Here is a 12,956-nt window from a genome sequence, read left to right as displayed (position 1 = left end):
TATAACTGTTGTTAATACAATTAATATAATTAAAACCAAAGTTGAGTTATTTCTTGAGTTATTTTTTCTGTTGCAATATGAAATATAATAAAGTCATTTATTTGTTGTCATCCAGTGGTAACTGACCTGCGCTGGGTGCATAAAGACAACAGTAAATTGCTGTACAATTGATTTTTCAGACATGCTGTGTCCATTGGCAGGATATGAGGTTATAACTTACTGCTGACAGACAGCAGTGTGGTTATCACATCAGTGGCACAAACAAAAATAGCAGTAGCAAGATTGCCCACACTTCAAGGAACACAGGTTAACATAAACCTAACCATCGGTGCAACACCTAACCTACTTATAAAGCATCCTTAAAATTGGGCAGCCAAAATGTACATAACAAAGATATAGAAAATAACGCCAGCAAACTTAAAAAACAAAACCGTCAAGTGACCAAAGGGAAGCATACTGTCACAGCAGGCGTGAAAATGTCCTACTTTTGGTTATTTTATGGCCACACAGTAGACAGTTTGCAGATCACTGCAGACAATGACAGCAACTTTTTTTTCTCAACTCAGACTGACCGTTTTCATATGTGTCTGGCTTTGAAAAATTCTCCACTTTGTTGCGGCATCAGGTCTCGATTAATTTTTTGAATATCTGGAGCTTCAGATTCAAAGTAAAAAACAACCTGAAAGTTTGACTGAGGTTGGGCAGATAGTGGAACAGTTGCTAAGCAGTGATTGGAGGAGAAAATAAGAAAAAAACTTGGAGAGCATCGGGATTATGATCAGCCGAGACACAATGACAAGGCTTAAGTGAATTTATTTTTCCCGCTGCGCCACTACTGAAGTACCTATCGTGCATCAAAACAGCTGTTTAAATTTCCTCATAATTGCTCGCTGGGCTGGGTGGGTGGCTGGGGCCCCCTGGGCACATACCCATAAAATCCACAGGGTGATCTGGGCCTGATTATATCATGCTTTCCATGTGCACACAAGTGTGGGTAAACCTGAACATCTCTGTGTGGGATCGATTCCAAAGCCTTTTGTTGACTATTCTTAATGAAACACAGTGATTTTCAGACTTTGGGGCCTTTTACCTCAAAACAGTGGGATCTCAGTGCTCACCTTGTGGCCATGAGGGACAGGGATGCAGTCTCACTTTCTGCTCACAAATGCAGGGGTGTGGCTAAAATGAGCCCCGCCTAGTGACTAAAATTCTTTGTGTTTCAGTAGTGGCATAAAAACTGAGCATTTTTTAATAAAGTTTTTTTTTTATTTACAAATTAAACTCATGATGAATGTATATATTTCAACTTAATTCTAAAAAGAAAAAAAAACAACATTGGAAAACATGCACAAATATTAAGTTTTATTTTCATGATTTGAAATTTAGGAGTTAGGGTTTGCGTCATCCACCTCCTAATAGAAAGTGCCCTATAAAAGATGATTTTGTATACATAGCTTATTACTATCTCAATTAATGCCTCAGATCATAACATAATTCTTGTAAATATCTAATATCTGCACACTTAATTGTTTTATTATTATGATGTTATTATTATGTTTTCATTTCTATGGCACTGAAGTTTGAACTGATTTGGTAGAATGGTCCATATATAAGCAATACTCAAGATGCTGAACATCAGCAGGCTCCGGCACATCAGGGCTCTGTCAGGAAACAACATTGTGAATGAGAGTCATATCCATACTCGTTACTGTGCACACATAGTCTACCAGACTGATAAGGAACACTACTATAACTGTTGTTAATACAATTAATATAATTAAAACCAAAGTTGAGTTATTTCTTGAGTTATTTTTTCTGTTGCAATATGAAATATAATAAAGTCATTTATTTGTTGTCATCCAGTGGTAACTGACCTGCGCTGGGTGCATAAAGACAACAGTAAATTGCCATACAATTGATTTTTCAGACATGCTGTGTCTATTGGCAGGATATGAGGTTATAACTTATTGCTGACAGACAGCAGTGTGGTTATCACATCAGTGGCACAAACAAAAATAGCAGTAGCAAGATTGCCCACACTTCAAGGAACACAGGTTAACATAAACCTAACCATCGGTGCAACACCTAACCTACTTATAAAGCATCCTTAAAATTGGGCAGCCAAAATGTACATAACAAAGATGAAGAAAATAATGCCAGCAAACAAAACCGCCAAGCGACCAAAGGGAAGCATACTGTCACAGCAGGCGTGAAAACAGTGAAATGAAACATCCGCCCATGATGTGTGCGGCACCTGCGCATCTCAAAAAGTCAGTCACTCTGTGTGGTGTAGCGTCTCATACAGAGATAAACGTAGCAGACAGTAGACGCTGCTTTTAAAAGCAAGTGGGTTAGTAGTTTTCACCAAGGCGGAATTAGTTCACCCAGCATGCATGTTCACGTGGTTTGTGTGAAAGATGAACAGAACACTGAGCTTGTGAAACGGGTGTTGTAGTTTAATAGCTGTCATCTATCGGTTTTGGCCTATTTTACCAGTGTTTTAAACTCATATGAAGCAGAAGTAAAACTGTGAGTTAACTGTTCGTGTTTAAAATTCACTTCACCATTACCGTTTATTATATTTGTACAGCTTATCTGATTGCTTTCCATTCTTGACCTGTTCACTTCCGTCCCCGGCCAAAAGGAAAATAACATCAGACCTTGTTCTCCAGCCGTTGTTAAGAAAAAAAATTCTTCTTAAAACTCACTTTGCTGTTTTTAGGAAGATTCTGACATTCACCAATGCTTTCTTATTTGGGAATCTACTTGAATGAATGAGTGAGGACTTTGGAAGTCACAGCTCAGTAAGTTTATGTTCCTCTAAAAACTTCATAATTTAACTTTGAAGGGCCTTCATGTGGTGCCTCCTGGCCTGGATCATCCAATTATAGACATCTGGGTGCAAATGTTTAAACAGCCCTGGCTGTCTTTGTTGGTGGTCAGGTCATACTTTTTTTTTATGACATCGTAGCAGGTTACAGTAGAGCTGTGCAGCATTACGATGATGACATACTAACTACAATGTTGGGCATGTTAACTTTCTAAATGCTTGCTTACTTATTTATTCATTTATTAATGAATGAATGAGGAATGTTTTTGAATGTTTTGACCAAGCTGCATAATCTGGAGCTTGCGATATTCAAAACTGTAATGAGGTTATCTGTGGTGTTAAAACCAAACCTCTTGAGTTATTTTTTCTGTTGTAATATGAAATATAATAAAGTCATTTATTTGTTGTCATCCAGTGGTAACTGACCTGCGCTGGGTGCATAAAGACAACAGTAAATTGCCATACAATTGATTTTTCAGACATGCTGTGTCTATTGGCAGGATATGAGGTTATAACTTATTGCTGACAGACAGCAGTGTGGTTATCACATCAGTGGCACAAACAAAAATAGCAGTAGCAAGATTGCCCACACTTCAAGGAACACAGGTTAACATAAACCTAACCATCGGTGCAACACCTAACCTACTTATAAAGCATCCTTAAAATTGGGCAGCCAAAATGTACATAACAAAGATGAAGAAAATAATGCCAGCAAACAAAACCGCCAAGCGACCAAAGGGAAGCATACTGTCACAGCAGGCGTGAAAACAGTGAAATGAAACATCCGCCCATGATGTGTGCGGCACCTGCGCATCTCAAAAAGTCAGTCACTCTGTGTGGTGTAGCGTCTCATACAGAGATAAACGTAGCAGACAGTAGACGCTGCTTTTAAAAGCAAGTGGGTCAGTAGTTTTCACCAAGGCGGAATTAGTTCACCCAGCATGCATGTTCATGTGGTTTGTGTGAAAGATGAACAGAACACTGAGCTTGTGAAACGGGTGTTGTAGTTTATTAGCTGTCATCTATCGGTTTTGGCCTATTTTACCAGTGTTTTAAACTCATATGAAGCAGAAGTAAAACTGTGAGTTAACTGTTTGTGTTTAAAATTCACTTCACCATTACCGTTTATTATATTTGTACAGCTTATCTGATTGCCAGGAAGGATGGAGAGAGAACAGTCATCTTCAAGAGTGCATTTCAGGAAGTTAGTGTTTGACCATTGTAGTCTGTTGGGAAGCATGAACTTACAATAAGCACTGCAAAGAAACTGATGTGATTGCATTTACAGACAAAGTCTGTGTTGTTCTGGATGGTGTTACAGCCGTCTGTGCTCCAACTACCTAAACGTACAGAAATAAACATGAAACAGGAAATCATAAAACCGTTTGACCTGCGGTCTTTTTCACAGTGAAAAATAAACATCATTCAGAGACCCCCGGTGTGTTTTTATGTTCTCATTACATTTCTTGCAACAATACATGAAGATTATTTTAGAATTTCAACAGAGTTTGGTTCAGGACCTTGATCACTACTGTTTGACCACTTCCAGGAGACACACTGTCCACTCCCATCCTGAAACATATGAATGTTTTTTGGAAGAACACAAATTAGAACAAATTACTTCAATTCTGCGCCTGTCAAAATTGTACATTTTATTAACCCTTTCACAGGCTGCTCAACAGTTTTCTCACATTTCACATTGTAATTTGAGGGCAGGGGGATCACAAATCCATCTCCAACTGTAGAAATGTAATAGTTTTATGTGATTCCAGTAAACAATTACAGACTGTAGTCCATCTGTTTTCTCTGTATACTTTGTCACCCCCTTTTACCCTGTTCTTCATTTGTGAGCAGGTATTATTTGTATGGTGGATCATTCTCAGCTCTGCAGTAACACTGATGTGGTGGTGGTGTGTTAGTGTGTGTTGTGCTGGTACGAGTGGATCAGACACAGCAGTGCTGCTGGAGTTTTTAAACACCTCATTGTCACTGCTGGACTGAGAACCGAGAACTGCTGGAACCAAAACCAAAACATCCAGCCAAAAGCGTCCTGTGGGCAGCGTCCTGTGACCACTGATGAAGGGGTCTATATGGCCCCTATATAGGCAGTGAAGCTGATCAAACGGACCGAGTGTAGATACAATTAAGATTGTAAGAGTGTAGATACTGTTAAGTGTAGATTGTATTAACAGGTGAATTTCTTACCTTACTGACATTTACAAACTTTATCCTAACAGGATTAGAAAGATTGTGGACATTCTGATCGCCAAGCCACACTCCTAAGACCTGCTCATGAAGAGATCCTCTATCTGATGGTGCCTGTGCCACAATACAGGTAGAGAACACCAGTATGACTGATTAAAGTTATGTAAAGATCATGTGTTTAACTCACAGGCTTATTACATATTAAGGCTTATTATTCAGTAACTATTCAGGGACTTCAATGCAACTGGCGGAGTTATTCTTAGGTTATAGAAGTGTGTAAAAAAAAAAAACTGGGCCGACTGGTGGGACCTGACCATTTAGAGGGTTAATGTAGAGAAAATTGCTTTTTGCAATCACCATAGTTTAAAGAATTATGAGCAGTATTAATCACAGTAAACGCCATTTAAAAGGCCTGTCACCATCCTGCTTTTGAACAAGACACTACTGGTTATGCTTGAATACAGTTATTAATTGGTGTAATGCTGTTTGAAAACACATAAACTAACCAGCAAAAATTGTTCATAAGCTTGATGTAAAATTTTTTAAGAATAAAATTTAAAGCTTATAGAGCTTCTCCATTTATATGTACATTTTACAAGATGCTGTCATCCAGAGTGACTTACAAAAGTGCTGTGTTGTCCACTCAGAGAATGTCTCCTAGCTTATACAAATAGGTTTGAGTCCAAACTACCTATCTAGACAATCATTAAGGGAGTCTGCTGTTCGGACAGTCAGTTGAAGTTTGTTCCACCACCTGGGTGCCAGGACAGAGAAAAGTCTTGATGCTTGTCTTCCAGGCTGAGCTGTGCTTGAAGCTTGAAGGGCTTGAGGTACAGATCAAGTTTTGACCATTGCCATGGTCAAAGGGGCTGGTCCGTTTTTGGCTTTAAAAGCAAGCATCAGTGTTTTAGGTCTGATGCAGGAGGCTATCAGTGAAGTGAACACAGCAGTGAAGTGATATGAGTGGACTTCAGAAGATTAAAGCCAAGCTGTGCTGCAGCGCACTAGGTCAGTGGCAAGAGCCTGAGGGCCGCTTAGGATGACCAGCTAAGAGCAAGGTCAAAATAAGATTTTTCACAAATTCATATAACTGAAGCAAATCTTATCTTGTAGGATTGAGGAATCTTATTGTATCTTACAGCATCTTATCTCAAGTTAAGAAATCTTAACTTACTCGATTGAAGTTGACAGTCAACTGTCACGTCTCTTACCTAGCAAGCGACCATATGCGCACAAGCTAGTTAGCCAGACAGCTAACATTAGCTACCGTTACTGATTTAAAAAGGTCAAACAAAACTGAAGCGCTATAAACCTAAAGGTAAGAATATTGTGTCAGCACTTTGTGCTGTTTTGCCGCTCCACAGTTTCAGTTTCATTTCCCAAACACTTTAGCTGAGTGTGCTAATGTTATTCCTCCTAATAAACAGGCACACATTCAGCTCTGTCTGCTCATTATTCACCACCATCACTGTAATATTTTATCTGACAGGTTTTCATCAACATCATCACTCGAAGGTAATAAGGGGGGAGGTGGAGATCATGTTTGCAGCATTTGGGGTTTTAAAATGCTGTTAGAAAAAAAGTCAAAGCACCGTTTTCAGTGTAGATAAATGTAACATCTATATGCTAGTTAAAGTAAACTGTGCTGCCTGTCACTGCATAAAACAATATAAACAGACAGTTAAACAGAAGTTAAGACAGCTCTGGGGTTGGCTTAAAGTTAGGACAAAATTTAGGAGCTTTTTGTCTAGTTAGGATGATTGTGTCATACTGTTTTCTTATCTGGAGCTTATGATAAGATTATGAACTTAAGAACTGTTGTACTGTAATAGCTTCTGTCCTAAATTCAGTCCTAACTGAAGTTGTCATGGTGACTAAACAGATAGGATGAGATTTCAAACTTAAGAAGTTTCTGTAATATGGCCCCAGATGTTGCAGAGGAGAAACCTGCATGGCTGTCTGCAGTATGAGCTGAGGACGATAACTGGTCTTCCAGAATCACACCAGGGCTTCTTGCATCTTCAGACAGACTGACCAAGAGTTCTCGTATGAGATGGCAAGATCATGCTGAGGATCTGTAGCTCCAGGGATGAATTGCAGCTTAGTCTTGTTAGGATTGAACTTCAGGTGGCATCAGGTGGTGCCATCCAGAGCTTCAAGTGCTCAGCTCTGTTCTTCAGCAGTTTCATATTAATAGGGTTAGATGCTTTGACAGATTTATAGCACTGCAGAGGTTTCATAGCATGGTAGAGTTTATAGCACTTCCTGTGCTCATGCTGCACTGCTCGTATTTACAAAGTCAGCTGTCGCCGGTAGCACACACATGCACGCTATTCACATACAGGCATTCTAACAATCTGTTCTACCACACATGCATACGATTAAATAATATAGTAATTCAGTATTTATAACGTAAATGTTTACATGTAAGTTTTAGGTTGTGCGTTCTTTAGCATGTATTCACTGGGTTCATTTTGCTAAGGTCTCACTGTAGCTAAGAGAGTGGCGGATGAGGGCACATGAGCTGGGTAGCGAACGAGCTGTTAGAGAAAAAAAACTCCATTCATGTACAGTGTAGCTGTGGCCAACAACAACAGGAAAACAAAGTACCATGACTTATAGAAAAGCTGTGTCTCTTTAAATAGCAGTAAACACTACAGTAATATTGTGTTTTTAATTCTATCTTACCACAAGTGCTAGTAAGCTTTCTGCAAGACATCAAGATTAATAATACTACTTACCCTTGATAAAGTAATTTAGGGTATCAACATCTCCTACCTTTAGTTTTAATGCTGGTAATATTTTTCTGATCTGGAGATTTAGGCTGTCTGAATGTCCTACTTACAGTTTTAATGTTGCTAGCATTTTCTGATAAGGTCAATTAAGGTTATAAAAATGTATCTATAGTTTTAATGGAGGTAGCATTTTCTGTGAAGGTGATTATTAATAAAAATAGAAAATAGAAATATCCAACCTATAGTTTCATGTAGGGATCTATCTATAAATATGTGCTATGGTAGGACACGTAATCAGAACACTGGCACAGATAATCTATATAGAGGAAACACATTTTAAATGCATTGTGTGTAATATTGTTCTCTCAGAGAGATATGAATAATGCAAGTAACAAAATTCTTAGTAATTCTTATCAGTAACTGTTAGAAACAAAGTGTTTCACAATAGTTTGGGAAAGAACATGGTCAAGTCATTATTTGGACAAGACATTTTTATTTTCATTGAAGTTGAAAACAAATGTGTCTAATAAACTCTCTCTTTTCTCTCTCAGCAACCACAATGGCAGCCATGTTAGCAGAAAAAAAAAGACCATTAAACAGCGCACAGCCAGTATACTATCCGTCTAAGTAAATCAGAATAAGCGCTTTATTGTAAAAATCCTCTCCCAGTATTTTGCACCTTAAGAGGGAAACCCCGATAAATGCATATGTAGTGAGGCAAGGAACACCTCCACCCCCATCTTATTACAGACGCCAAAGAGCCTTTTTTGGTAAATTGCGACAGCCGTTTTTTAACGCCCAAACAAAGTTGAGCTGTACTGGGAACTAACTTAAAGCAAAACTATGGACTGTCTGTTAGGATAGTGTTGAGAAACACTGCTGTAGAGCCAGAACACTGCAGATTTCATTTGTGAGTTTAGTTTAATTTTGTGTGAATTAGTCTGTTTCACAAGAGGAGCATCTGTAATGTAATTAGTGAGAGATTGAAAAGTCATGTACAAGTAAACAATACAGCTGTGTACAGGTCTTTTAGCCCATGATTTGAATCACGTGTCTTAAATCTAAAAAATAAATTAATTTAAAAAATGAGATGACCACATTGGCTAAAATCTGCTACTAACCTCAAAAAGGCTGCTGTTGAAAACAGTTACAATCAAGTACACGTCATTTTCACTGTCTGGCCTTTTGCTTTTCAGGACAGCTTCTGAGGGAACATAGATTACATGTCCATAATCTGTGTCCACTCTGGCCTGTGAAAACAACAAGTTAGACAAATAAATTATTTATCCATACACATTTTCCTGCTCTTCACAGTGCTTGTAGGCTGTGTACTAGGAAATTCATGTATGTTCTTGCAGATCAGTTTCCTGTTCCTAAATATTATCTGCTGGAGATCCGTACTGGGTCTGTCAAACTAAAACTTAATAAAAAAGTCAATAAAAAATATTGAAATATAGAAATGGATATTAAAACGTTAAAAGTTCCTCTTCTGCAATTCCCCTGCCACCAGGAGTTAGTAACACTGTCTATGGCCAGATGCATGGAAGAGCATGCCATTGCTGACTGTACATAAACAAAACAACAGTGCATTATCTTGGCTTTATTTTGAGCTTTAAAACATATGAAGACATTGGCTCTTTATCATCTCAGTCAGTCTGAACAAAACAGTGTTGAACAAAGCTGACTAACGCAACTAGGTACAAATGTGTTTTCATATGAGGTGATGCTTAAAATGTGGACACTTTTTAACCCAGCAAGCTAATAATCGTGTAATATTCATAAGCTAGTGAAGTAAGACTGCCAAGCTAAGCGATACTACTGCTTTTTTATGCTACACACAGTATGCCTGTATCTTTAATTACACAGCCACTTGATAGGATATTTTAGAGACTCCTACAACAAATTTGTTAAAAAATAACACATTCTGTCTCTAGCTAGACACATCTGTGTATTCATTTGCACAGTTTGAAGGTTTTCCTGCTCAAACACACCACTTAACCCGGCAACTAACAAACAAATGTAATCAGGTGTCTTGGAGCAAGTAAATCACCAAACTGCGCTGGACACTGGCCCTCCAGGACCGGAGTATACCCCTGGTGTATACTTTACCCTATGTCTGCATTTGCAATTCAGCAGTTTACAGTTTCACAATTACACTATATGTTCAATTCCACTATTCCATCAAAACATCATTTTTTCTAAAAAACTAATAGAGAGTTGGCTGTAATAACATCCTCTACTCTTCCAAAAAGCCTTTATGGTAGATGTTGGATCATTACTGTCAGGGTTTGTTGTATTCAGCCACAGGAGCATTAATGAGGTCAGGTACTGATGTTGGACGGTCAGTTCTGGATCATTCCAACTCTTCCCAGAGGTACTGTATGGAGCTTCATCACTCTAGAGAACACAGTTCCACTGCTCCACAGCCCAGTACTGGGGGCCTTTAGACCCCTCTAGCTGACGCTTGGCATTGGGCATGGTGACCTTAGGCTCATGTGCTGCTGCTCCAGAGTGTCCCAATCTATTGGGAATGCTTTTGTATGGAGATTGTACAAGCTGTGGGTAACTGAACGCATATGTCAGCAATCAGTGCCACATATACTACATTTGTGTACTTAAATCAGGGTTTACAGAGAGTGGTTTGGTGAGTTTTGTAAATGCCAGACATGTTTGTTTTTGCAAATATGAAAAAAACAAAAATTCTCTTACCGCACTGGAGGAATTTGCAGACCTCAAGTAGAAATCTGGGCTATGAAAACCCCGTGGAAGACTTTTTCCACAGTTTCTCATCATGTTTTCAACACACCTGTTCAAAAATGTCAGGGTTAATGAATCGCTGTCATCTGATTAGATGCTATTCTCTATTCTTACTGATAAAGCAGTAGTAGAAGCAAGCTAATAATTACTACTAGTGAAAGAAGTCATGCTAGTCTTGTATTACCAGAAAATAAGCAGTAATTTTGTATGTTTATTTACACAAACATACAAAAAAACACATACTGTCCAATACTGTGATTCTTCATGGGACACAATGACATATACCTGACTCAGATGGCAAAGCTTACCGCATTAACAATACTCTCCAGGTTTATGAGACTGTTTAAATTGTTTGTTAATGTTTGAAATTTTATAATTACTTCTAATCGTTTACATGAAAAGTATCACTTTAACTTAAGTTGAACTCAATTCTATTTTATTGTAAAGTGGTATCCAAGCTTTATTCTATAGTCCAATCATGCAATTGTTCCATTTTTTAATTAAAATGACTTTTCTGTCTGCTGTAGTTTAACTCTGTGTGGTTGAGATCTCATAGCTTCATGAACTATAATAACAGCTACAGCCGGTTCAGTGATTTCTCTGCTGCTGTGCCAACTTCCCCAAGTTTACAAAGGGATAAAATGATTAAACCTGATCAAAAACTACAAAAAAGTCATATGTAGTATAAATATGTATTAAGTAGAATGTTCTTTTTCCTCATGGTTTTTAAATAAGACAAAGAATAACCAATTAATAATACAATTATTTTTCAGTGATCCTGAAATCAAGTCAAAGAACATTCAGATTAAAATACTGAAATATTGAAAAGCATAGTTATATGCATATATACACAGATTGTATTTTTATAAGGTTGTATATATATATAAATATAAAGTATTTTTTAATATTAATGCACATTTATGGGGCTCATAAATGTAAATGTCTCTCCACTTTTTTCAACCCATTTAACTCACCGAGGGATGTTAGACCCGTTTTGTTGGCAATGTGTGAGAACGTTTGCACAACGGATGGAACCGGCACCTGCAGATATCAGTTTAATACAGTGTGATATCGAATAGTAGAAATGTTTTCAAGACGAATTACCAATTTTTCAAAATCTTACAGACATATTCTTATTTTAAGTAGGAATGCAGACAGAAGGGATGAAGACCATTCTAAGCTTTATCTCCACAGTTTTAAAGTGCTGATGTATACAAATGTAAAATACACTCATGTTAACATCTTGAAACTCAACACAGCTCCAAACCTCACCTATTAAGTAAACTCATACATAATGATACAACTTCCACTCAAGTCCAATCAAGGCACTTGTTTGATGTATAATGATAGGCATAATGCTACACAATTAGAATGCGGTTGATAACATTAAGGCCAGAAGCCACTGTTACTTTCAGTAAAGCTGAAATCACAGAATATGAGATGTCCTTTATCTTACCTTCCAGCGCCATGGAAGAAAATATAAAAATGATAAGTACATAAGGTATCCTCATGTCTTCAAAATATGATCTCCTCTGTTTGTCTGCTGCCACTGTTTACGCGTTTCCTCAATATGAGGTCTGACTATTTTTTCTGACTGTGGTTTTCTGCTGAATTGGAAGGCGGCTGTTTTCACATGGTATCATCACTTGGGCTTGCGTTAAATGTATGTGTTTCCCACGGCTTCAGATGTATCACAGTGTACTGTGTCATTTACAAAAATGGGAAACAAGATATATAAAGTAGATTTTCATTTGAAAATTGTGGACAGGAAGAAATAGTGAGCAGAAAGAAAGCTGTCTTAACCTTAACTCCTTGAGACCGCCGGTGGTTCCAAAACATCAGGCAAAACATAAGCTACATTCAAAAGGTGGGTGTCGTATGAGAGCTGTAACTGTCTTCTTTCTGGTCAAATGGATGGGTGATGTAATTTTAAACCCTTATAATAAAAGAAGCTAAACTTACATTTTTTTTGTCTACTGAAAGTCGACCCATTTTTCCACAAATCTGGGCTATAAACTATAAACAGATGGCGTCTCTTCAGTGATCTGCTCTGTAAAAATTAATTTTATAAAAAAATACAAAGAGCATCTAAGATTTTTGGCTTTCAGCAGTAAATTGTAAGCATATAGCAATATGTGTATGATCATAAAACACATGTTCTGTTCATTTGAGGGGAGCTTTTACAAAAAATAAATAAATAAAATAAAAATTTACATTTATTTCATGCAGTTACTGAATAATTTGCCAATCAATAATGATTATTGATCACTAGTACAGGTGATCAATAATTTGATCACCTGTACTAGATTACAGTAACATCATCTGGTTATTTTACTTTACATCTGGTTATTATTACTGCATTAATACCACAACGCACTCTCTCCCCTCTTCCTCTGTGGTGAAGTGAGCACTGTGGCGAAACTCACGAA

The 12,956-nt window shown here is 37.6% G+C and overlaps 1 protein-coding gene across 1 annotated transcript; it reads right to left on the bottom strand.

Moving 5' to 3' along the window:
• Positions 1–1,527: 1,527 nt before the first annotated feature.
• Positions 1,528–12,095, bottom strand: LOC118819476 (adhesion G-protein coupled receptor G1-like). Its single transcript, XM_036587284.1, has 8 exons — positions 11,984–12,095; positions 11,502–11,568; positions 10,480–10,576; positions 8,892–9,020; positions 5,036–5,149; positions 4,351–4,402; positions 4,079–4,170; positions 1,528–1,661 (listed from the first exon to the last, which is right to left on the bottom strand). Exons 1-8 carry the CDS (start codon positions 12,036–12,038, stop codon positions 1,566–1,568), a joined length of 702 nt encoding a protein of 233 aa, XP_036443177.1. The 5' UTR covers positions 12,039–12,095; the 3' UTR covers positions 1,528–1,565.
• Positions 12,096–12,956: the final 861 nt, after the last annotated feature.

This window comes from Colossoma macropomum, unplaced genomic scaffold (genome assembly GCF_904425465.1).
Source record: "Colossoma macropomum unplaced genomic scaffold, Colossoma_macropomum, whole genome shotgun sequence".
NCBI classification, from domain to species: domain Eukaryota; kingdom Metazoa; phylum Chordata; class Actinopteri; order Characiformes; family Serrasalmidae; genus Colossoma; species Colossoma macropomum.
This window is presented reverse-complemented; position numbering and strand designations above follow the sequence as displayed.